General features: G+C 42.9%; 1 protein-coding gene and 1 pseudogene across 1 annotated transcript in view; one reads left to right on the forward strand and one right to left on the reverse strand.

The window, feature by feature from the left end:
* Positions 1-2,093: 2,093 nt before the first annotated feature.
* LOC103591887 lies at positions 2,094-4,551 on the reverse strand (annotated as a pseudogene).
* Positions 4,552-11,139: 6,588 nt separating this feature from the next.
* Positions 11,140-26,435, forward strand: part of CYFIP2 (cytoplasmic FMR1 interacting protein 2) — a gene marked incomplete at its 3' end in the record, with an annotated part of 81,385 nt that continues 66,089 nt past the window's right edge. The window contains exons 1-6 of the mRNA XM_008574430.1: positions 11,140-11,276; positions 12,780-12,869; positions 19,050-19,127; positions 20,652-20,753; positions 23,402-23,583; positions 25,393-25,489. Coding sequence (XP_008572652.1) covers positions 11,160-11,276; positions 12,780-12,869; positions 19,050-19,127; positions 20,652-20,753; positions 23,402-23,583; positions 25,393-25,489 — 666 coding nt within the window. The remainder of the gene's footprint in view (positions 11,277-12,779; positions 12,870-19,049; positions 19,128-20,651; positions 20,754-23,401; positions 23,584-25,392; positions 25,490-26,435) is intronic.

Here is a 26,435-nt window from a genome sequence, read left to right on the forward strand (position 1 = left end):
GGCAGCACCAAGACCTGATAGATGGCAGTGAAACAAAAACAGGCAGGGGGAGGAACCAAACAGGCCAGATGTAGACCTGCCCTATCTCATGGTGGGCCAGTTCACTCCTGTAGTTTAGGGGGCCACTCCATGGGGTAGCTTGGAGGGTCTATTGCTCTCTTTTTTCTTTCCCACTGTCCCCTATTGATTCGTACTCACCACAGCCTCTGCTTGTCAGGACAGCATCATAGTCCTTAAACTCCAGCCCCCAAACTCCTACTCCATCTCTAGCTCTCATTGTACCCCTCTGCTTATATTATACCCAAAGTTTCCCAGAAGTAATTATACAAATATTAACATTTATTGGTAACAGCTTTATCTAGATATGGTTCACATACTGTACAATTCACCTGTTTGAAACATATGGTTCAGCGATTTTTAGAATATTCACAGTCATACAACCATAATCACAGTCAATTTTAGAATATCTTTAACACCCCAGAAAGAAACCTCATGCCCTTTAGCACTCATTTTCCCCTAACCCCCAGCTCCAGACCTAGGCAACCACTAATCTACTTTATTTCTCCATAGATTTATCAATTCTGGACATGTATATGTGGATTCATAACAACATGGGGTCTTTTGTGGCCGGCTTCTTTCACTTAACATAATTTTTTCAAGGTTTGTCCATGTTGTAGCAAGAATCAGTATTTCATTCCTTTTTATGACTAAATAAAATTCCAGTGCATAGATATACCACATTTTATTTATCTGTTCATCAATTGATGGACATTTGGGTGGTATCCCATTTTTGCTATTACAGATAATGCTGCTATGAACATGTACATACAAGTCTTTCTGTGAACATATGTTTTCAATTCTCTTGGGGTTATACCTAGGAGTAGAATTGCTGGATCTTGTAGTAATTCTGTCTTTAAAAAGTTGAGGAACGGGCCGGCCCGGTGGTGCACTGCTATAGTGCGCCGCTTGGGAAGCGCGGCGGCGCTCCCACCGAGGGTTCGGATCCCACATACAGACCGGTTCCCGCTCACTGGCTGAGCGAGGCGCGGGAGCAACACCGAGGGCTGCGATCCCGTTGCCGGTCCGGTACGGGGGCGACACTGAGGGTTGCGATCCGTTGCAGGACACGGAAAAAGACAAAAAAAAAAAAAAAAGTTGAGGAACTACCAATCTTTTTTAAAGTTGCTGCACCATTTTACATTTCCACCAGCAATGGTGGTCCGATTTCTCTATCCTCACCCACACTTGTTATTCTTTCTTCTTAGTATAGCCATCCTAGTTGGTATGCAGTGGTATCATTGTGATTATAATTTGCATTTCCCTAATGACTAAGAATATTAATCTTTTCATGTGCATATTCTTCTTTGGAGAAAAGTCTGTTGAGATCCTTTGCTCATTTTAAAAATTGGATTATTTGCCTTTTAATTAAGTTTTAAGAACTCTTTATATGAGGGTACTTCAAAAAGTTCATGGAAAAATTGAAATAAAGATAATGTGAATCTTTCCATGAACTATTTGAAGTATCCTCATATATTCTAAATACTTAGCAGATAAATGATTTGCAAATTTTTCTTCCTTCTGTGGATTATCTTAAAGTGTCCTTTGGAGCACAAATTTTTTCATTTTGATAATGTCTATTTTGTCTGTTTTTTATTTTGTTGCTTGTGTTTTGGTGCCATTACATAATCCAAGGTCACCAAGATTTGCACCTATGTTGTTTTTGTTTTTTTTAAATTAAGACCTTTATTAACAGGTGTTTGCAGTTTGTAGACTTTTTTGAAAAAATCAAGTTGTAAACTTTTATTACAAATTAAAAATGAAGTTCTTAAAAATCTCAACTTGACCAGATATGAAACAATTTAAAAACCTTAAAAAAACATGTTTGTCATTACCAAAAAGGGACATTTTTAGGTAAAAACCCCATGCTGCATAGATAATGCAGATAGTTCTAGTTATCTGGTCAACAGGCAAAAAGCAAGCACTTCAGGTCTTCAGCTCCAATCTTTTGTTCATTTCTTATTGCTGGAGTTTCATATTCATTTCTTCCTGTTGGATGACTAAACCGGATGATGGCAGAGATGGTAAGCCGGCATTTACCCAGCCCTGCTCTGCTCGGCCTCGGGAGCAGACGAATTCTCAGCTGGTGGATCGGCTGCTTTTGTCTCTTTGCCATCTTGTGGTTTAGGGTTTTCTGGGTGCCTGCGTCAGTAATTGCAGTTGCGGTGGCTGCTGACCTAGGGTCTCATCTCCTTGATTTTCCTTACCCTCTCGTTGCCGTCCTCTCTTGGCTGCCTTTGGCAAGGAGGGCCCCTGCGGGATCGGGGTCTGTAACCTGGACACATACTCTGTCTCCCCGGTCTCCTTTGTTCTCCTGCACCGCGGTTGTCAGCGCCCCCATCACGTCGCCCTGCGCAGGTGGGTTGCAGTACTGTGGTCGGCGCCCACAGGGTCTCCGCAGGTAGGGAGGTGGGGCCTTCGCCTGCGGTAGCGCCGGCGTGGTTGGCCTGGCCTTCGGGAGCGCCCTCCGATCCCTGGTTCTTTTCCCCACTCTCACCGTTCTGGACATTGTGCTGGTAACTGCACAGAAGACCCCTACGACGTGGACGGCGTCTGTAACGGTTACGGTCTGCTGCGTATTTGCTGCCTTGAACCGGACTCCACCGGGGCCGTAACATTTGCTGCCTCCGCGCCCTTTTCTCCTTCAACAACGTCAGACCCCACAGTCTCTCCGTCTCCTGCACCGCGGAGTCCTTCCTGGGGCTGTTCTTCTTTATGGCAGTCTGGTGCACAAACACATCTTCTTGGTGTCATTCCTGTTGATGAAACCATATCCGTTTCTTACACTGAACCATTTCACTGTTCCCAAAACCTTCATTGCGATGACCTTCTTGTCCCCCCAGCAGGCACCGCCGATGCCGCCCCGGCCACCGCTCCCTGCGCCGCTGCCCGTGGTGCCAGGCTTGGTGGCAGTGCTGAGGGCGGGGCAGCTGCTGGGTCGCAGCCTCGCTGCTCATGGTTGCAGTGATGGTGACCGAGGCGGCTGCGGCAGCTGCGGCTCCTCCCGGGGTGTGATGGTCACTAGGCCGTGGGCAGTGGGGCTGCTCAGGGCTCTCTGGGGTCCGCTCTCTGCTCCCGCTACAGATCGAACTCGATACCTATGTTTTTTTCTAGGAGTTTTATGGCTTTAGCTCTTATATTTATGTCTTTGATCCATTTTGAGTTAATTTGTCATATGGTATGAGGTAGGGGTCCAACTTGATTCTTTTTCATGTGGATATCCAATTGTCCCTGCACAATTTATTGAAAAGAGTATTCTTTCTCTGTTAACTTGTCTTGGTACCCTTGTCAATAGTCAATTGACTATAGATGTAAGGGTTTATTTCTGGATTCTTAATTCTGTTTAGTTTATCGATATGTCTATCTTTATGCCAGCACCACACTGTTTTTATTACTGTAGCTTTGTAGTGAGTTTTTAAATTGGGAAGTGAGAGTCCTCTAATTTTGTTGTTCTTTTTCAAGATTGTTTTGGCAATTCTGGGTGGGTCCCTTGAATTTCTATTTGAATTTTAGGATTAGTTTGTCAATTTCTGTAAAGAATCCAGCTGAGATTTTGATAGGGATTGTGTTGAATCAGTAGATCAATTTGGGGAGGATTGCCATCCTTACATCTCGTGTGGGATGAGGCAGGAGGATGTGAGATTTTATCACTTTACTCAGAACAGTGTGCAATTTAAGACATATGCATTGTTTATTTCTTGAATTTTACATTTAAGATTTTTGGACCATGTTTAACTGTGGGTTACTGAAATCATGGAAAGTGAAACTGGATAAGAGGGAACTACTATACTAGTAGTTTATGGATATGACTGCATATCCCATGTTGATTTAAATTATCTGTGCTAATAATAGTGAAAGACAAGGAATGGGAAAACTAGAAATGTAAAAATGGCCAACTGCAGGTCATCTTATTTCTCCTGCATTGTCGAGAGATTCAGATGTGTTCACATATTCTTTCATTCAATACTTCCTCAGTGCCTCATCTGTCTGCAGCACTCTGGATTGCTGACAAGGCCTACTAATCCTGACACATCTCCCCTTCTCCTTCCTTCCATAAATAAATGAAAAGTTTTGTCATGTTCATAGACTGAAGACTTACTTCTTTGTATATATACATATATGTATATATAAGTATGTATGTATAAGTGTGCATATAAATAGATATACATATATTAAATATTCATATGTACATATATTTATATATACATTATATATTTTTATATATACATATATTCAAGTTGTTTAGCTGAAGAGCCATACAGATACGGAAAATATTTCCTGGCCTCTTGATGTTCGTGAAACCCAAATGTGACAGTTACCTAATCTTTCTAGCTTGGCGGTGTCTTGTTCTTCTTGAGGCAGCCAAACAAACAAAGAAAATGTGCTTGGAACCTTTCAAAAAGGTACAAAAGCAGGTATGGTCTAGAAGGAAGTGCACAGAACTAGGACTCAAGAGCTCCTGTTCCTATCCTACCTCTGCCACAAGCTGACCATGTGACCTTGAATGAAAGGGTTCACTTCTTAGTAACACAGTATCCTCTTCAAAGAAAAACAGCAAAAATATACTTACCCTCTGTAATTTGCAGGATTGTTGTGATTGAGGAAATCAATGTGAAACATCTCTAAAATTGGATATTAGTGTAATAATAACAATGCCTTCCTTTTTTGTAGAAGCATTGTTGCAATGTTTAATGTATCCACTCACTCTATTGAAAACAGGCCACAGACTGTTGACATTTCCTGAATGCTTACTCTGCAGTGGCTCCTGTGCTATATGTTTCACATGTCGTAATGTTATGTAATCCTCAGAGTATATCACTGAGGACAGACACTGTTACCACTTATCTCCCTTTATAGATAATGAACCTGAGGTTCAGAGTGGTTAAGTATCATGCTTATGGTTATATAGCTAGTAAGTGACCAATTACATATTCAAACCCAGAGCTCAAGCTTATCACTTTACTAGCCTAGAATTCCACTTCAGTAAAAATATCTTTTTCATTTTCTTCCATAAAGTCAAGTAGAGAATCTTGAATGCATATCTTTTGCTTACAGAGGACCAGGACTTTGGGGTGGGTGTCAGCCTGCATTCCCAAAGCTAGGCTCTCCTAGCACCCATCCTGTACTTGTGGGGCCCGCCCTCTCTTGCTCACGGTCTGTTAGTTTTCTCAGCCTGGGAGTCCCCTAACACCCTCTCAGAAGCAAATTTCCTGTGAGCCCAATGTTGCTACTTCTCTCAGTGAAACCAGGCCACTGACTTTAAGTTTGTTATGAAGGTGCTGAATTTAAATCTGCCATCAATACCCCACACTGAGAGGTTGCAGCTGTGTTTGGTAAATGATGCTCCCAGAACACTGTTAATTTTATTAATTTCTCTTCCAAAATGATAAAATGGCCACATGTTCATAGACTGACTATAAAGAATTATTCTCATTTGGAAGATTGCACAACAGGCAGGACACTTGAGCAAGAAAAGAAGTATTTATTTTCCTGTATATCTGTGCTCAAATTCTAGAACATTTTTCCTTTCTGATTGATGTGGATTTGGCAGTGACTTCCAGCACTTGAGCTAAAAGTGTCTTATTTCCTTCTCCCTTAGGCAGTGAATGATCTACAAACACGCAGGGAAATCCATCAGAGAAGCTGTATTTGCACAGAGAAAGAAAGCTTGCATTAATGTAAACAGACTCTTAATTTATTGGCTTTGTAGGTTGTTCCCTTATTGATTGCTTCAAGGGAAGTAAGTACAGGAGTACTGTTACATTAAAGGAGAAAATCTTAAATGTTATTCTGGTGAGTGAGTATTTGAGAAGCCCAGAAGTAACCCACGTTGAAGGAGAAAGGAAGCCGGATGAGAACTGGGAGCATATACACTGAGCTAGGAGGTTTTATGGAAAATTTCAAATACATGTAAAATTGGATAGAAAAATAAAATCCCTATGTATGCATCACACAACATCATCAGTTATTAACCCATGGCTGAATTTGTTTCATCTATTACTTACTCTTCTCCCATCTAGTATTATTTGGAAACAAACCCTTGTATCATTTTATCCATATTTTAGTATAAAGATTTTTTTTTTTTTGAGGCTGGCTAGTATGGGGATCTGAACCCTTGACCTTGGTGTTATAACACCATGCTGTAACCAACTGAGCTAACCAGCCAGTCTAAAGATTCTTTTAAAATATAACCTTTTTTTTCTTTCTTTTTTTTTTTTTTGTCCTTTTTGAGACCGGCCGCACCACGCTCAGCCAGTGAGCGCTGTGAGCGCACCGCGCTGCTGCACTCCTAGCGCAGCACTCTCCCAAGTGCGCCACGGGCTCAGCCCTAAAATATAACCTTAATATCGTTATCACACCTAAAAAATAACTTTATTTCATTAATATTATCAAATATCCAGTCAGTATTAATTTTCCAATTTTCTTGTCAATGTTATAATTTTATTTTCATGGTGATTTGTTTGAAATAGGATCCAAATAAGGTTGACACATTGTGATAGTGTGTTAGATCTCTTATACTCTGTAGATTCCTTCTCCATCTCTCTCTCTCTTTTTTTCCCCTCAAAATTTATTTATTGAAGGCACGAAGTTGTTTGTCCAGCAGAGTTTGTCATAGACTGTATTTTACTGATTACATCACTGTGGTGTATTTTAACATGTTCTTTTGCCCTCTGTATTTCCTTTGAATTGCTCTCAAAGGCTTGATTAGGTTCAGGTCGTTTGCTTGTGGTCCAGCATTCTTCATAGGTGGTAGTACATTTTTTCTATCTGAGTCCCCCTAATGTCTGATTGTCTTTCATTTACTAGTGTTAGCAGCTGTTGATGATCAGTGCCTACATCCATTTTTTTCATGAGAGGCTGGAAAATAGGGATATTCTAATTGTCATTTTTTCTGAAAAAGAAAAAAATACTTTTATGGAGAGAAACATTCCTTTCTTCTACAATTTGGTTATCTAGTTGTATAGTTTATTTAGGAAAAGCATGTTAAATGTTTACTTGTTTCCTTTTATTTACCAATTTTCAACATAAAAGTTGGTTCATAGGCATCCTCTATCAGTAACAAAGTAATAAAAACCAAGTTTTTATGTAGTCTTTATGATCTCATGGATTTAAACATATTCGAGATTGTTTCAGTGCATTGCAGTGAACACTAATTGATGCTCACATTGTCCAGTCTTTGGCCCAGGAAGCTGCTTCAAGTTGGCTCCAGATTTCATTGATACAACCCCAGTAGTCTTAGATAGATAGTTTACTTGCTTTCTGGTATGAGAAAATGTTCTAGGCTTTTATAAATTTTCTGTCCCAGACTTGGACTCAAAGAGCACTGATTCCTTTAATATGAAATATTTGCAGACCACAATCTGGACACTAAAGGTACTTGTTGCTTGTGGATTGGTCAGTCTTTCTACGTCTTTTCAGTGGACTGAAACATATATACATACATATGTATACACACATACATATGTATATATGCCTATATGTATGTGTATATATGTATTTAAAATTAAAACACATTATAACTTCCTACTGATACCTCAGATTTATATTCAGGACTATTAGGTTTTTGCTTAGTCTCTTCAGTCTTACCTATGTATCTCTTTTCCACCACGTCAAGAATGCCAGGTCTTAACAACACCAGGAATGACAGAATATTGCACAATTATTAATTTATTTTGTCCTACAATGCATCCAAGCTTTCTCACCACACCAGTACACCAATACATTACTGAAAACAAGATATTATTTTTGCAACTCTTCCTGTTGTTCTTAGGTTGTGTCCTACCAGAGATGTGACATTAAATTACTGAATTTTAAAATCACTTGGAATAGTTCCTTTTGGAGTGGTTATGACAATAGCTAATACACCTCTATAGTCATTTGTTTCATTTTACTTTTTGTTTTGCGGGTTGCTTTTTAAATTTAAATTTTATAATTATGTGAAATGTTTTCATGGTTTCCAAGTCAAATCGACAAAACAAGGTATATTCAAAGAATTCCATCCTTTATCCCTGTCTCTTAACTGTATTCCCTCATTATCCCCCTTCCCTATAGGTAAGCAGTTTTTAAAAGTATATGGCTTGTCCTTCCATTATTTGCTTTTTCAGTAGAAGATGCCTGTGTATGTGTATGCACCCTCCCTTAGGTAGATGAGAGCCTGCTGTAATACCATATCCTGGATACCACCCCATAGCTACATGGAGAGAGATTCCTCACTTCATTTATAGCTGCTTAGTACTACACTGTATAGTGGCACCAGAGTTTATTCAGGCTGCCCTCTGATGGATGTTTGCAGTTTCTAGTGTTTTGCAGTTACAGGTAGTGCTGCTGTGAATGGCCTTGTGTGTATGTCTTTTTGTAGTTTTGTCAGTGTGTCTTTGGGACAGATCCCTAGAAGTGGGACTGCTGGTCAGAGGGTAAAATGCTTGTGGAAGCTTGTTAGATATTGCCTGATTTCCTTCCATGGGGATTGTGCCGTTTTGTTTCCCTACCAACTGGGTATGAGAAGCCCTGTTTCTCCACAGCCTTGCCGATAACATGTAGTATCAAACTTTTAGATTTTTGTCAGTTGCATCAGTGGGAAGTGTTATCTCCATGTAAGTTTAATCTGGATTTCTCTTATTGCAAATGAGGTAGGACACTTTGTAAAAATATCGTCTTCCTTGTCCTGTGGCTGGAGCTGTGCATGTGATTCTTTGGCACAAGCAGGGCCAAACACCACTAATGCAGAGGGTTTGAAAACACGCAGCACAGAGCCGGGTATGAGATGAACCTCATAATCATGAAGTGTAGTCTCACAATGTGAGTCTGAGCACTTGGGAGGAAGTATATGGTAATGAAAATGATCTCAGACTGTGGAGCAGGACAAAGCTGGACTCCAGCCCCAGCTCCACCACATGCCAGAACTTGACTTTGTGAAATTACTTCAATTCTGAGCTTTTCTTTGCTCATCTGTAAAATGAGAATAATTATAGTGCCTACCTTTGTAGGGTTGTTGTGAGATTAAAATAGTCAAATGCTTGGTACAGTGTCTGACACAGAGTAAGGGCTAAAGAAATGTTAGTTTTATTCTTATTTGAATTAATGAAGAGAATTATTAAGGCTTTGGAGGTGGTAGATCATTATGCCCTCTAAAATCAATAACCCCTCCTATAAAATGGACCTAATAGTAACGTAAGAGAGAACACAGTCTTTTGTACGGATTGGCAAGTGGTTTTGCTGTAGAACAGAATGCCACACTTAGAATTCTGAGGAGAGAAGAGGAAGAAGTTTTTGTGTGGAGAGCTCCTGAAACCACCCCTGGAGACCAAGCTTCTGCAGAGGGCAGAGGGGGAAGTTTCTTCTGAGCTCGGTATGCCCTTGATGTGGCCTTCACCGTTGCCATGGTGCAGGACAGGAAGGTGTGTTTGAGAACTCAGTGAACTGTGAATCATAGCTGCTCAGCAGTAGGTAAAGGCTTCGCCTGGGGTCTGCCCTCCCAACCTTGGGCCTAAAGGAGATTCTAGTTTAGGGGCAACATGACCTTGGGTATACTCTGCAGCTGTCTTAGTTCTTCACAGCCCCTGGACCAAGTTCTCATGTTGTTGATCGTCTTTTCCCCTGGTGTCTGACACTCCATTTCCTAACAAGTGAGGCAAACTCACTGACATTCACAGGAGAAATTCCAATTTAAGCCAGTCTCACGTCTCCCTGAGACTGGGGGTGGGGAGGAGAGATTCTCTAACTAGCACAGTGGGCCTTCTCTTTGAGTCCTTACTCATATGTGTTCAAGGGTTAGCTTTATTTTTATTATTATTAATTTTTTTATAAACCACAGTTTTTAGTTTTTATTCATCTCTCCCATTTATTTTATTTTGCCTTGTTTCTGCTTTTGTAATAATCAATCCCTCTATTCTCATTTCTTTGGGTTGATTTTTTATTCTTTCTTTAGATTTTTGAATGGAACGTGAGCTTTATTTAGTTTCACTTTTATATTCTACTAAATGCATTTAAGACGTTTATTAAGACATTTTTAGTTTTAAATATTTTAACATTTCTATTAGAATTCTATGAATAACCTCATAGAATAATATTTTCTATGAATAGCCTTGCAGTATATTTTATAAATTTTCAAAGGTATGGAATGTTTTTGCTATAATTTGCATTGTTGATTTCTGATTTCACTGCACAGTAATCAGTGAATGTGACTTTTAGGATATCATAATTGAAGGAAACTTGTGGAAACCTGATTTATAGCCCAAATCATGATCAGCGTTTAATTAGTAGTTCACATGTGCTTGAAAGAGAAATGAATATTCTGTTTGCTGGATGCTGACTTCTTAAAACAGCAGTTAGCTTGAATTGGTTAACTGCACTGTTCAGATCTTCTTCAGCTTCTCTGCCTGACAAAGTTATCATTGAAGCAGCTGCACTCTGCCAAGGTCTAAGAGAGAAAAATGTCCATTTAGGGCTGATTTGTTTGGTGTGGCTGACAAAACATACCCAGGCCAAGGGAGACAATGGCTGTTCCATCTTTGCAAACAAGGTTGCTTTGCAGGAGTTAAATTCTTTTAGCTCCATGGAATTAGTCTGTGCAACCTAGGCTCTGGTTTCCAGTTGACTCTCTCGGCTGTCATGGTCATGGAAATTTGTACCGTGCAATAATTTAAGGGCGGAATTTAAAGATAAATATCTTTATGAAGAACAAACGGTGGGGCTAACCATGAGCCATGTCCTAGCATTGCTCATTATGTGAAGTCTCTTGCCCTTGGTCACATGGTTGTGTGGGTATCACATAACTTCTCTGAGCCTTGCTCCTTCATCAGTTGCATGGATAGAATACCACTTTCCATGCTGATCACACAGGGCTGTGGTGAGGCTCAGCCAAGGTAACAGACACAAAAGTACTTTGTAAACTGTAACAAGGTCCTCAAATACAAAAGGTTCAGGTTGAAGGCACCTTGTGAAGAAGTGGCAAGTGGAAGTGGCCTCAATGCATCTCAACCCCTTTATTCTCCAGAAGAAGCCAGGCCAGGGTGAGGTTGAGAGAAATGTTTGGAGGACCCTGAAATTCTCTGTTGTCCTTCTCTTCCTTCCCTTCATTGCAGAATTCAGAAACTGCAACCATGACCACCCACGTCACCCTGGAAGATGCCCTGTCCAATGTGGACCTGCTGGAGGAGCTGCCTCTCCCTGACCAGCAGCCATGCATCGAGCCTCCACCCTCCTCCATCATGTACCAGGTAATGAAAATAGCAAGAGTGCCAGGGGGCCCAGAACTCTGGGGACCCCCCTCAAAGGCTTTGCTGTGAGGGCAGAGGGAAGGGGAGGTGCATCCCAAAGGTGAAAGGTCGTGGGCTGATGGAGTCTCCCCTGTGCACTCTGGATTAGCTAGCAAATGTACACCAGGACTATTTCCCTCCCCCAGGGGAGGCTTGTTGATCTGTTCTGACCCCAAATACTTTCATGGCCATTCTTGCTGCTGCACCAACCAAGGTTTTGGCAGCCCTGACCTCATGAATTAAATATTACAATTTAGAATTCCCTAGAGCCTGCCTGGGTAATTACTTTTTCTTCCTGTATGTGAGAAGAGCACTACTGTCCCGCACAGCAGCTAATGGCTGAGGGAAGCCGGTCACAGTTGTTTGCTTTTGCCTAAGAGAGCAGAGCTTGTGATAAACCACCATCATATTGTTCTAAGCGTGATCCCACCAGGGCGGGGAGGGCATCCTGCAGCTGGAGCCAGCCTTGCAAATAGCCCTGTGTCTGGATGTGCCAGGCCAGAGGCCATGTGCAGAAAGAATACGTTGATTTGACATGTTTAGCTGTATTTGACTTTTTGATAGTTCTTGGGCTGCTAAGTGAGACTAAATATAAATACATAATATGTTTTTAACTTCATTCATTGGTTAGATTTATTAAGCACATGCTTGAAGTTTCAACTCATAAACTTCTTTTATTCCCATTTTCTCATCCAGGTTAAAATTTTAATTATGCAAATATCATTTTTTATTGCAAGAAATACAGAAAAGTATAACAAATAAAAGTTTCCCTATAACTATGCCTATATATACAACATACCATATGGTGGAAAGGTGTTTTTTATTTATACGCATAGTTTTATATATAAAAATATGTATATATATATATATATATGTATGTATGTTTTTGCCAAAAGGGAATCATATTATATATATTTGTCTGTGAGCTGGCTTTTTAACTTAAGATTTGTTATGAGTATTTTCCCATGACAATACCACAACATTACCACATTATATTTAGCCACCTCATGGTACTTATAAGTCCATTGTATGGATTTATAAAGGTACTTCAAAAAGTTTGCAGAAAAATAGAATTAAAGGATAATGTGAATCTTTCCGTGAACTTGTTAAAGTATGCTTGTATGTTTCTGCACCCTCGGTTGAGTATATCTGGAATGGCTGGATCCCAGCAAAGCACATCTTAACTTTTAGCAGCTATTTGGGCTTCTGTAGTTTAAGCAGTCATGTCTGGGGCTCAGCTGAGTGGCTGGTTCCTGATGGTAAGCAGATGCGGGACCTGTCAGCAGCCTGCTCTTGCCCAGTGTGACCAAGAGTGGGATTTGCGGGGGGAGGGGCAGGATGAGAGGTGATGCGGTAGTAGGTTTCTACAAAGAGAGTTTTTTGGCAGCAGTTTGCTCCCTGGACACCAAGCCACCTTGGACCTGTTTTCCAACAACCAAATGCTTCTATTCTCTAATCCCACAGGCTAACTTTGACACAAACTTCGAGGACAGGAATGCATTTGTCACAGGCATCGCAAGATACATTGAACAGGCTACGGTCCACTCCAGCATGGTGAGTCTCTGTGACCTACATGTGCATACACATGCTCCCTGTTAAGGTGGGAGTGGCCATAGGCAGCTCCTCACACCAGGGGCCTGTGCTCAGCTACTCCAAGACCCCCCTGCCTCAGTGAGACCCATGTCCTTAAGCTTACTCTCACATCCTGCCCCATCTCCTCTTGGTGCCAAGGGGCATACTGTTCCCCTTTATCTACAGCTTTGCAAGTCCTACTTACTGTTGACTTAATCCCCACTACTCACTTCCCTGAGCTGCTGTGGCTTTTTGGGTTAACGTGATTAGATCCTGCCTTGTCTTATATTTTATAGATTACTGGCTGTGTGGAATTCTCTTGTGCAAAGCAGAAGCTTCCTCAAAAAAGGGACAGTGGCTTTGGTTTTGGATAACACACTTATTGACTTGAGGAAGCTAGTGGCCTAAATCATTTGCAAATGGACACAGTTATTATTTTCTTTCTTAGAGTCTGACCTATCTGTGAGAGATCATCCCCTTCCCTCTTGGGCTTTTATTGGTTTTGTTCTCACGCAGCACTAAAATTTGAAGAATTCCACATTCCATGTTCACAGGCTCTGCCTGTGGCTCAATGGACCTTTCTCACTATATCAGTTATCTTCTATAACCTTGTCTTAACAAGCCCTACTTATTCATTCAATAACCATTGTGTACCTGGTACCTGCAGAGTACTGTGTAAATGCTGGAGAGATATACAAGAACAAATAGGGGCCAGTCCTGTTTCTCAGTGAGTCTGGTGGGAAATAGACAAGGCTACCATTTATCAGACACTTTTTCTGTGCAGATATTTTAGATACATTGTCTTTTTTACTTCTAATATCGACACTGTGAGGTAGGGTCTGATACAATACCCATTTTACAGATGGGGAAAACTGGAGCCCAGAAAACTTTAGTAACTTACTCAGGGTCCTGCCACTGACAAGGGACAGATCTAAACCTCGGTCTGTCTGACTACAAAACCTGTGCTATAGACTACTCTGTGCAAATAAAAATGCACATAGTTAAGGGTAAATGTCATGGTAAAAGTTCAAAGTTCTGTGTTTTGAAGGGGCCTTGTGGGTCAAAGAAAGCTTGATGAAGAAGTAGCTTTTGAGTGGGGCCTTATAGGAGGGTAATGATACTTTATACTTTAAAGTGTATGTAAAGTATTCTCATACATGGTATCAGTGGAACCTCATAACAACCCTGTGACTTGCAAAGGGATCATTATACCCATTTTAGGGATGAGAAACTGAAGCCTAGAGAAGTTAATAAGCAAAGTTGCTCATGATCCCACAACTAGTAAATCACAGGATTGGACCTGAAATCCAGGACTGATTCTCAGTGCTGATCTCTTTCCCCTGTACTGTGCTGTCTCATTTAGTTAGAACTTTATCACTCAGACATGAGATGGGGAGGGCATACCAGGCGAGAGAACCAGTGTGAACAAAGAAACAGAGGCAAGAATTTTCAGGGACTACCCGGGATTGGACTATGAGGTACATACAGTGAAGTTGTTGGTAGTATTTATTTATTTATTTTTTTAAAAGATGACCGGTAAGGGGATCTTAACCCTTGACCTGGTGTTGTCAGCACAGTAGTATTTATTTATTTATTTTTTTAAAAGATGACCGGTAAGGGGATCTTAACCCTTGACTTGGTGTTGTCAGCACCACGCTCAGCCAGTGAGCCATGGGCCAGCCCATTAGTAGTGTTTATGGAAAACTAGATAAGGGTCAGTACATAGAGGGTGTATTAGTTTGCTTGGGCTACCATAACAAAATACCACAGACTGAGTGGCTTAAACAACAGAAATTTATTTTCTCACAGTTCTGGAGGCTGGAAATCCAAGATCAAGGTGACCACAGGTTTGGTGTTTCCTGAAGCCCTTGTCCTTGGCTTGTAGGTGGCTCCTTTTCACTGTGTCCTGACATAGTCTTTTCTCCATGTGCACACATGTATGTTGTCTCTTTGTGTGTCCAAATTTCCTCTTCTTGTATGGATACCAGTCACATTGGATTAGGGGCCTCCCAAATGTCCCCGTTTTAACTTAGTGACCTCTTTGAAGGCCCTATCTCCAAATGTAGTCACATTCTGAGGTACTAGGGGCTTAGGACTTCAACATATGAATTTGAAAGGGGGACACAATTCAGCCCATAACAGGGGGCTTTAATTCATTTAATAAAAAATCAAGAGCAATGGAAAATTCTCATCTATAGGAGAGACATGAACAGAACTCTGTTTGGGGGTAAGTTTCATTTGCTAGGTACATGTAGAATGAGTTGTAAGGAGTGAGTGAGACAAATAAGTCAGTCACAATAATTAAAGTTATCTACACTGGAGGCATTGAAGTCTGAAGGAGGGGCATGGCACAGGGGATGGCTAAGAGGGTGTGGCATGCGAGACCCTGGAGGTAACTCCACCTGGTTGACAATCAGCTGGGACCATACTGACTGAGGTTTCCCAGAGATAACTGGGTCAGGGACCCCCAAAGGGAAGTCAGAAGGAGAAGCTGGTTTGGAGGGTGATTGAATTCTCTTTCTATTGCTGCTGTAACAGATTTCCACAAATTTAGGGACTTAAAACAACACAAATTTATTTGCTTATATTCTTTAGGTCAGAAGTATGACATGAATCTTACTGGGTTAAACTCAAGGTCCTGACAGGGCTGAGATCCTTCCTGGAGGCTCCAGGGAGATTCTGTGTCCTTGCTTTTTCCAGCTTCTAAAGGCTGCGTGCATTCCTTGGCTGGTGGCCCCCAGCCAGCAATCAAATCACTCTGACCTCTACTTCTATCCTTCTATCTCCTCCTCAGCACCACCCCCACCCCCCACCTCCCTCCTTCACTCATAAGGACCCTTATGATTACACTGGCTTACACTGGCTTCCCCAGGATAATCCAAGATAACCTCCCTAACTCAAGGCTCTTTACTTAATCACATCTGCAGAGTCCATTTTGCCATGTGAGGTAACATATTCACAGGTTCTGAGGATTTGGATGCAGACATCTTCGGGGGATTATTATTCTGCTTACAAAGGGATAGTGCTGATATGGTTTAGACGTGAGTCAAGAGTAGGGTGTGCTGTTGACATTCCTGGACAACACCAAAATCTCACTTCAGTCAACAGTTTCCACTCTGTACCTTGCTCAGTCTTCCTAGAGCAGCTATCAGCAGCAACATGGGTCCTTAGATGCTCATCTTCTTGTATTTTTCCTGCCCACACTTGGGCCTGGTAAATCTTCAAAGGGCAGGATAGAGAAAAGAAGAGGAGGAGAAAGTGCATAAATCGTATAATTGACCAGCGATATGAAGGAGTTGAGGGTTCTTTGCTAGGGGTGAGTTGGGGGTTGAATAAGTGCTGAGAGATACAGTCTGTCACTACTAGCCCTGAAATTTGAGCTGGACTCACACTAGGTTTAAGTCATGCATTTACAGAATCTTAGAAATGTCAAGACCTTAGAGATCCTTAGTCCCACAGCTGTCAACCTGGACTGCACAAGGGAATTGTTTTAAAAAACAAAAACAAAAAAAACCCCTGCACCTAGGGATTATTAAAAAATAACAATCCCCCAACCCCCACTCCAAGGATGAATATTTAGTTAGTCTGGGCATGGCCTGTTAGTTATTAATATTTAGTTAGTCGTGGGGCATCACAAGTTTTCAGAGTTCTCCAGCTGTCTGTAATGTGCAGTCAGGTTTGAGAACCAGTGATTGAGGCTGACTCTTTATCAACAAATAAGGAAACCATGACATTTACAAGTTAAAAGATGGGCCCAAGAAGAGCCAGGAGCACAACTCAAGTCTTTCAGAGCCCCCCCCCAAGGGCTCTTTCCACCACAGCATCCTGTCCTGCATATTCCAGGCATAATTATACAACAAATCTGGCTGATGGTCAGCTGTACTGTCCATAGGGCAGAGTCCACATCTTCTTGTTCACTGACCTGTTCCCAGTACACAGCACAGAGCCTGGGACCCATGAGTGCTCAGTAAAACATTCTTTAAATGAATGAGTTGGAATTATTCACACCTGGTGGGCAGTGAATTTGATGCTAAAAGTAGACACATGTTCCTCACATTAAGGCCACTTCCCCTTTTTGACATGTGTTCTGAGGCAGATGACAGCAGGAGACACATGGGCTTGATCTTGGTTCCCTCTGGTCTCAAGGACAACATGTTACTGATTTTAAAAGTTTTCTAAATTAAGAATTGAAAGTGTGACTTGTCAATGACATTTGCTGTTGAAAACAGAACTGTCATAATAAACTCCAAATTAAATCTGATCTTGTACTAACAAGATATAAAATAGATATGTAGATTTAAATATAAATCAATAAAGGTTCTTTTTTTTTTTTTTTGTCTTTTTCCGTGTCCGGCAACGGATCGCAACCCTCAGTGTTGCCCCCGTACCGGACCAGGGACCGGCAACGGGATCGCAGCCCTCGGCGTTGCTCCCACGCCTCGCTCAGCCAGTGAGCAGGAACTGGTCTGTATGTGGGATCTGAACCCTCGGGCGGGAGCGCCGCCGCGCTTCCCAAGCGGCGCACTATCCAGTGCGCCACCGGGCCGGCCCAATAAAGGTTCATTTTTGTAAAGATACAAACATTTGCAAAGAGAGAGTACAAAGAGAAATGGTCTAGTAATATTCTTTTTATTGTATTTTTTGAGGTATACTTTCAATAACATAAAACCATTTAAAGTGTACAATTCAGTGGATTCTAGCCTGTTCGCTATCACCACCATCTAATTTCTATCACCCTAGAAAGAAACTGGAGACCTGTTTGCAGTCACTGCTAACTCATCTCTCTCCATATCCCCTGGCAACCACTAACCTACTTTCTGTCTTTATGGACTTGCCTATTGTAGACATTTCATCTAAATGAATTATATAATATGTGACCTTTTATGTCTGTCTTCTTTCACTTACCATAACGTTTTCAAAGTTCATCCATGTTGTAGCATGTATCAGTATGTCATTACTTTTTGTGGATGAGTAATACTCCATTGTATGAACATGCCACATTTTATTTAGCCATTCATTAGCTGATGGACGTTTGGGTTATTTCCAGTTTTGGCTATTATGAGTAATGCTGCTATGAACACATAAATCTTGAATCCACACAAGTTTCTGTGTGGACGTATGTTTTCACTTCTCTTAGGTGTACACCTAGGAGTGGAATTGCTAGGACAAATGGTAACTGTAGGGTTAACATTTTGAGGCACTGCCAGACTGTTTTCCTAACTCACTTTACAGATTACCTAGAGTGTATGTGTGTGTGTGTGTACCTGTATGTATTCCATTTATTCTCATAAAATTCTATGAGATTATTATTATCATGTAACAGATGACTACATGGAGAATTTTAGGATAAGTGATTTCCTGTAGACTAAATGGATAATAAGTAATGAAGCTGGGATTTGAGCCCAGATATTTGGAGCTTGAGTTTAGGACTCTTTCCATGATAGCACTTATTTGGTGAGATGAGTCATCTCTGTATTTTTCAGGTTCATTTTTCATGTTGTTGTCGGTTTTGCCATCTGCTCTGCTTATTAATTTTTAAAAGTTAGTACTTTTCTGCTTATGAAATAGTGACATAAACTCTTATAAAAGTAGGAAAATATCACTTATATATTATATCATTTATATCACTGTATGATATAAAAAGTAAAATAATTCAGCCCCACAGAGAGCTTGTTATTCATAACTTGGTGCATATTCCACCAAATTTTTTTTAATACACAATAATATACATTCGTAATTATTACTGTTTGTTTTGTTTCTTAACCTATCGTATATACTGTTTTGCTACTTGCTTATGTTTTTGCTAATGTTATATCTGGGACGCCTTTTGCTGTGGGAACACATAGCTCTGCCTCATTCTTTCTAAAGTGACTATCCATGTGTTTGAAAAATGTGGCCTCCTTGTAGAGCCCCTGGGCATCCAATGAGGATGATTTAGTTCGGTTCTTCTCAAATTTACTGTGCATCTGAGTCACCTGGGAATTTTGTTTAAATGCAGGTTCTTATTCCAGATTCTTAGTCTTAATGCCTGAGATTCTGCATTTCTAATAAGTCCATCCCCACAGGTGATGCTAATACTGCTTGTCCACAGACCACACGGTGAGTAGTGAGGATCTGGAGGCATGTTGAGAAGCTGGTGCTGAGGGTGTTTTGCTTTTTCAGAACGAAATGCTGGAGGAAGGACATGAGTATGCAGTCATGCTGTACACCTGGCGCAGCTGTTCCCGGGCCATCCCCCAGGTAAGACTGTCCTTGCCATGTGTCTCTCTTGCCTTTCCAGGGAGTGTAACTACCCCCATCCTATCCCAAACCAGAGAGCTGACCTTCTTGAGGTGGCAGGGAATAAAGTAGGGCTTCTTATCTAAGGAAGAATGCCAAAGACATTAAGAGAGCTTGCCATAAGGACCTATGCTCAGGGACTTAGCAAAGTATTTGTTCAATGTATTTCATTTCAAAGTTAGTATATGTTAACTGTATGACACCCAAACCATTGCAGAAGGGTATAAAGTAAAAAGCAAAGCATCCCTACCTCCTCACCACCCTCAGACACACCTCCCACCTTAGGATCATCACTGTGAACACTTTGCTACATATTCTTCCAGATCTTTTCTCTGGCATGAATATTATTTTGTAAGTTATTATCATTTACAAAAGTGTGTTGTTTCTTTTTTATCTGCTACTTGCTTTTTTCTCACTTAATTCTTTATTATTGACTTTTTTCATGTTGACACATACAGATATTTTTATCATCACCATTGTCATCATATAATTAGTGAATCCTCTCGTAGCAAAATCAACAAACCACAGGTGTGTAAACAGAAACATTCTTCCCACTTTCTACTTATCCTAGTCCCCAGTGATGATTACTATTAACAGTTTGTTTTGCACCCTCTCAGATTTTCAATGCCTGTGTTATATGTAAACACACACACATACACACAGTTTTGTTTTGCTTAACAAAAATGGGATAAAATTATACTTACTGTTCTGCACCTTATTTCACCTGTCAGTTTATGGTGGCCATCTTTTTAGGTCAGTTCACATAGACCTGTGCATTTTAGCAATTCATAATGATACTGTATAATTGTATCACATTTCATCAATTTAATCATCAACTGATGGCTATTTAGTGTGTTGCTACCATTTTAAGAATTTCTAATCAACAGTGTAAGATTGTCCTTGCATTTACCTTCACTCACTCTTCAGATTCATACTACCTGTTAGCAGTCTTGGTGTGCTATGTGATTCTGATGTGCATGCTGGTAGAAAACCACTGGGCAGGGGAAATGGGTTGCTTGATGGGCACATTCTACATGGGCCAACATTGCCTGGGTATGGTAAGGGGAGCTTTGTCCCAGGTGCACCCAGAGCAGTGGACAGAGCATTTATCTCTGCTTAGAATCCAGCTGAGCCCCACTGGAGCAGGAATGGGGAAAGGCTGAAGGAGGGAGAGCTTGCAGATCAACACAGATGTGTGTACAGCTCATGGACAGGGCACAGACAGAAAGAAAGGGAGGATAGTTCTGTTCTCGTGACCAACTGGTTCCTTTTCTGCAGCCAGTCTCTGGGGAGTACTCTGCCCCCTACCAGACCAGTCAGACAAGGGCTACCCCAGCCTTCTCTCATTAGGATGACCATATCAGTTATCATCCAAAATGGAGATACATCTGAGAGTGAAAAGGGCCCTATTAAGACAACAGGCATGAACCTGGCCTGCCTGGGCAAACCAGGCTGTAGGAACCCCACCTCTCTCCCTTCCAACAGGTGAAATGCAATGAACAGCCCAACCGAGTGGAGATCTATGAGAAGACAGTGGAGGTGCTGGAGCCGGAGGTCACCAAGCTCATGAAGTTCATGTACTTTCAGGTGAGCGGAGGGGTGGATCTGCATCAGAATCCCCACTCTACTGGCCAGTGTGGGGATCTGAACCCTTGACCTTGGTGTTATCATCTGCAAATATTTTCTGAGTGTCCCCTATACAGCCCTGGGTGAGTGATACAAGTGCCCCTGCCCCTGTGTAATTCACATCCTAGCGGGTGTACGAGTGTGTTTTGGGTAGGGGGAGAGAGACAGACAAACAATACATGGTAGTTTTCAGAGCGTAATAAGTGCTGAGAGTAAAACAGAATTTAGAAAAAATTCTGGATTGTTGATTATCTGATGTGGGCGCCAAGTTAGGACAGCTCCTTGGGAGGTGGTATTCTCACAGAGGTCTGTATAATGCTAGAGAGGCTGGCGTGTGACGGCCGAGAGCAGGAGGGTTTCAGGGAGAAGGCACTGCAAAGGCAGAGGCCCTGAGGCCAGATGGAGGTTGATGTGTGTAAGAAATAGAAGGAAGCCAGGTTGGCTGAGGTCAGTGAGAAGGAGGGAGGGGTACAAGGCAAGTGGGGAGAGATAGACAGGGACCCAATCATATATGGCACTGCAAGACATGAAAAGAGAATGTGGATTTTATTCAGGTGCCACAGGAAGCCACCAGAGGTTTTTAGTGACATGATCTGATTTGAGGTTTTACAACATTATTCCAGCTGCCGTGTGGGAAATGGATGGGAGGTGGAGGCAGAAAGATATCAGGAGGGGGCACGTGGGATGGCAGGGAGACCCGCTGGGAGGCCAGGAGGAGTGATCATCTAAAGGAGGAAGAGAGAAGAGGGCTGGGGCTTCCATGAGTGGAAGGGAAGAGGGCAAGCTGGTTGAGCAGAGATGACAGAGGAAGCTTGACCAAGCAGGTGGATTGCCACAGTTCTATTGGAAGTGGCTGAGGTGCGCAGGGTGAACATGTTAAGGCTGGTTACTACCCCAGGGATGCACACTCAACACCCTCTACTGTTAAGCTGAGCTTCACAGATAGTCTCCCTGTGTCTGCCCTGTGCCCAGCACCATGCTGGTGTCCTGGGGGCAGGAAATGGGAATGTCCTGGGAAGGTGCCTGTGGAGCCCCACATGCAGCCCCAGGTGAGGTGTGCCACCTGCGGAAGCTGAGAAGCCTAAGTCGAACCCAGCTCTGCCACTTTCTGTGCCTGTGAGAGATGTAACTTCTCTGACTGCTTCAGAGTTCTCACCTTGGAAAGGTGCCTAGTGCACAGGTTTGTGGTGAGGATAAGTGAGGTCTGTTTGTTAAGAGCTATGTAGAGCCTGGTTACAGAGTAGTTTTAACACATTGCAGCTGCAGTTCCACTCCTAGGTATCTACCCAAAAGAAGTGAAACGTGTGTCCCCCCGAAAACTAAACATAGCAGCCTCTTAACTATTCTCCTGCTTCTGTCTTTGCCCTCTACAGTTGGTTCTCACCACAGCAGCCACTGTGGCCCTTTTAAAATATAATTGAGACCACATCATCCTGCTTCCCACGTCTCCCCAGCTTGCTCATTGTCAGAGCCCAGCCCTCACGGAGGCCTGCAAGTGGCCCTGGCCCCTCTGACCCTGTTTCCCCTCCTTCCCTGCACTCCCCACCTCAACCTCCCTGGCATCCTTCCCATCCCTCAAACATGCCTCAGGGCCTCTGCACGGCCATTCATGCTTCCTCCGTTATCCTCCTGTCTTTCTCCTTCTCCTCTTTTAAATTCTTTTTCTAAAAGTCACTTCTTGATGATTTCTTCTCTGATCTTCCTCCTTAGAGGGACAGCTCCTCCAAGCCCCTCCCTTCCCTTTTTATTTTTCTCCAAAGCACATATCACATTCTGATAGAATTTTTTTTATAGATGCTCTTCAACTTATGATGGGGCTACATCCTGTTAAACCTGTCGTATGTTGAAGATATCAGAGTCAAAATGCATTTAATACACCTAACCTACCGAACATCATAGCTTTGCCTAGCCTACCTTAAATGTGCGCAGATGTCCACATTGAGCAAAATCATCTGTCAACACAGAACGCTGCAGTGTACCAGCTGTTTGCCTTTGTGATCGCATGGTTGACTGGGAGCTGCAGCTTACTGCTGCTGTCTAGCATTGCAAGAGGGTCTTACTACTCTCCTATGAAAGTGTTTTGCTTTCACAGCCTCGTAAAGTCAAACCATTGTAAGTCAGGGGCCATCTATACCTCTCTCACTAGAACATAAGCTCCTTAGACCAAAGTTTGTTTGCTTTTCCGTTTTGTTCTCTGCTCTACCCCAGTGCCTAGAGTGGTGCCTGGCATATAGTAGATGCTCAATAAATAGTAACTGGGAGAGTGAACCTCTTTTGCTGTCTGAATGTCTCGCTTACTCTCGGTCAGTTTTATCTCCTTACTATCTGGTGCCTGACACTGTCCTAGGTGCTGGGGATGCAAAAGTGATTAAGATACAGTGTTTCTCAGCAAATGTATGTTGAATGAATACATTAGTTTGACTCACTTTGGGCAGGTTCCAGGCTCCCCTCTAGAAATCAGCTTTGGGTCTAAGGTCTCCTCTGAGAAAGACCATCTGGCAGATTGGCCTTTCTCTAAATAGTCCGGCTGTGACGTGGACCCTGGGGGAGCCTTGACCCTGTGCCCCACCGTGCTGCCCTGTCCTTACCTGCTGCCCCTCTGCATGCAGCGCAAAGCCATCGAGCGGTTCTGCAGCGAGGTGAAGCGGCTGTGCCATGCCGAGCGGAGGAAGGACTTTGTCTCCGAGGCCTACCTCCTGACCCTGGGCAAGTTCATCAACATGTTTGCTGTCTTGGATGAGCTCAAGAATATGAAGTGCAGCGTCAAGAATGACCACTCTGCCTACAAGAGGTCAGGGCGCCCTCCCTCTCTTCCTTCCCCTACCTGGGCCCCTCTTCCTGGGTAGCCGGCCAAGTGGAGGAGGAGGATGGAGCCCTTCTAACCAGCTCCTTTTCTGGTCCCAAACTAACCATTCCAAACACAGCGGACTTGGGCCTGATTCAGTGTGGCTTGAGGAATAGAGTGCAGAGCTGGATCTTTGGGAGAACTTGATCTTTGCAGGGTTTCATGTCTCCAGATGGTATTAAAACCTCATTTCACCCATCTGTGGAGGAGCAGCATTTTCTCTTGCCCCATTCATTACGGGACCAGTAAGATAATTATAAAATGATTGCATTAGTAATCTTCTGCAAGAATTAGAAAGCTAATTCAAACAGCTTATGCAAAAGAAAGAAATGAATTGGCTCACGGAACTGAAAGGTGCAGGCATACCTGCATGCAGGTACTTAGATGACATCAGCCTGGGTCAGCCCACCTCTCAGCTTGACTTTGCTTTATATCAGCTTTATTCTCAGGCAGGCCCTGTGTCCAGCTTTACTTCAGCTTCCCTCCAGCCTGTGAAGCAACCCCATCTTCTCAGAAAGGAAAGGATGCTCCTCCTTCCACATACGTTTGCAAAAAATCCCAGGGAGAATTGCCTTTGATCCAGCCTGAGTAGTGTGTGAACCCCTCTGTCAGTCACTGGGGTGGGCAGTGGGAGTGCTCTGATTGAACAGATGCTGGCCCTTGGAGTCGGGGGTCTGTGTTAGCTCATAAGAAAGGGGGTTGAGAATAGGGGAGGGGTCATTCCTCTCCAGAAATCAGGATACAGCTGCATGAAAGTAGAGAAGGCAGTCAAAAGCAACCGGTGCTCTTTATGTTGGCCGAGGCTCAGATGAGCTCCACGGTGTCTGGACACATCTCTTGGGAAGGATTTTCTGTGTCACTGATAAAGAGGAACCCTTGGAACCCATCTTCCTGGGGTTCCAGGGAAACTGGAGAGAACAAACTGATTCTCACAATTTTATTCTCCTGAGTTAACTGTGAAACCTGGGGTGCAGGCAGAGCCCATCTCAAGGCTGACCTAGAAATGGCAACTTCACAGAGATTTTATAGACAGCTCATAGTACAATATCTTACCCCAGTTCTCCCCAGTTGTGACTCCCCTCCTTATGACCACAACTGACATCCTCTGCAGCCCGGCTAGGGTAATGAGCAAGGTGGTGTCTCATCTCTGTTTTCACAGTTCATGGTGACACAGGCTACACCACCACCAGGTTAGGCAGGGAGGTCTGGGCAGCTGCAGGTTTCCCCCTTTAAGTCCTGCTTCTGTGGCCTACACCCACCATCACTTCACCTGTAATCCTGTTCTGTTAAATAGACTTTTGTTTTCCATAAAATGCTTTACTTTAGAAACATTGAAGTTTTCCTACAAATAGCAGAATACACAACCAAAACAAAGCATCCTGCCTGTGATTCTTCTCCATAATTTACTGGGCATCTTCACTGGAGGTCACAGCAAAGTACAAGAAAGCTCATTTTATTCCCTGTCTTTCCACTCCTGGCTGGTTGATGGGATGCTAGTTCCCCTTAAACCTTCTGAGATTTCAGAGATTTTGGGTGCATTATTGCCTTTTAATTTCAGGTACTCTTTTTGCAAGGGCGTGAACAGTCCCAAAGTAAATAACTTGAGAACACACACTCCTTTGACATTAGAGTCACCTGTGATATTCAGAGCTTGTTAACCTCAAGGGACAATGCCACTCTGGATTAGGTAGGTATGGGAGCCCATGAGGTGTGGTTTAGGCTGGTTGTGTGTGGACATTGCTCTCCACTTTTCAGGGCAGCACAGTTCCTAAGGAAGATGGCAGATCCTCAATCTATCCAGGAGTCGCAGAACCTTTCCATGTTCCTGGCCAACCACAACAGGATCACCCAGGTGAGGGCAGACAACATATTAGTCCTGGCCTGGTGTCTCAGGGATGCAGGCAAGGGTCTAGCAGTTGGGTGAATGAGCACAGTCCACATCTTTCATCTCCACTGCCCTACCAGAGTGAAATAAAGCTTCAGGCTTCAGAAGTTTCCCCTCCCAGCCACAGGTGGCCCCGTCACCCTCTCTAGTTTGTGTTCTCTGCAAGCCTTCTCACTAGCGCTCTGTACTTGCCTCAGTGCAGAGGTTGACAGCATGGGGTCTGGAGTTAGCTACCTTGTTTTCTAATCCTGGACTACCACTGCCCCATTGTGAGACCCTGGGCAAAATCTAAGCCTCAGTTTCCTCATCTGTGAAATGGTTCTGTTATTGTGAGAATATTATGAGGATCCATCTGATAGGACTATTTTGAGAAATAAATGAGATACCATATTAAAAAGCCCTGGACATGCAGAGCCTGACAAATGGTAAGGACATAAGAAGACATAGCTGTTATTACTGTCACTGCTTTGCCAGGGCACACCTACTCAGCTGTCACTCTCCTGTTCTGCCCAACTTAATGTAACTCGTCTCACTTTCTGTCAGTTCAGCCTAAACAGGCACCAGCTAGAGTATCTGCAGGACCTGGCCAAAACTGAGAGGAGCCTTTCACTTCTAAGGGTTTTCAGGCTCAAATCCCTATCACAGAGGCCCTCGGGTTGACAGGGGCCTTCCTACTCTAACTGCAGAAGGCTGCTCAGTGTCTGAGGCTCCAGGTTTTCTTTCCTGGAGACTGAGCCCCCTGTTGCCTGTGGAGAGTACCAGCAATGCCCTCCTCTGGGTATCCCTCAGGGGCCATTTGTCCCTTTGGAGAGAAAGGGACTTAAGAGAAGGGGGACCTCAGACCCTTCTCCAACAGGAGATGTTTCTGTACTGCTGTGTCCTGCCAGAAGGGAGACACCTGCTGGCCCAGCTC

This window comes from Galeopterus variegatus, unplaced genomic scaffold, assembly GCF_000696425.1.
Source record: "Galeopterus variegatus unplaced genomic scaffold, G_variegatus-3.0.2 Scaffold1046, whole genome shotgun sequence".
NCBI lineage: Eukaryota > Metazoa > Chordata > Mammalia > Dermoptera > Cynocephalidae > Galeopterus > Galeopterus variegatus.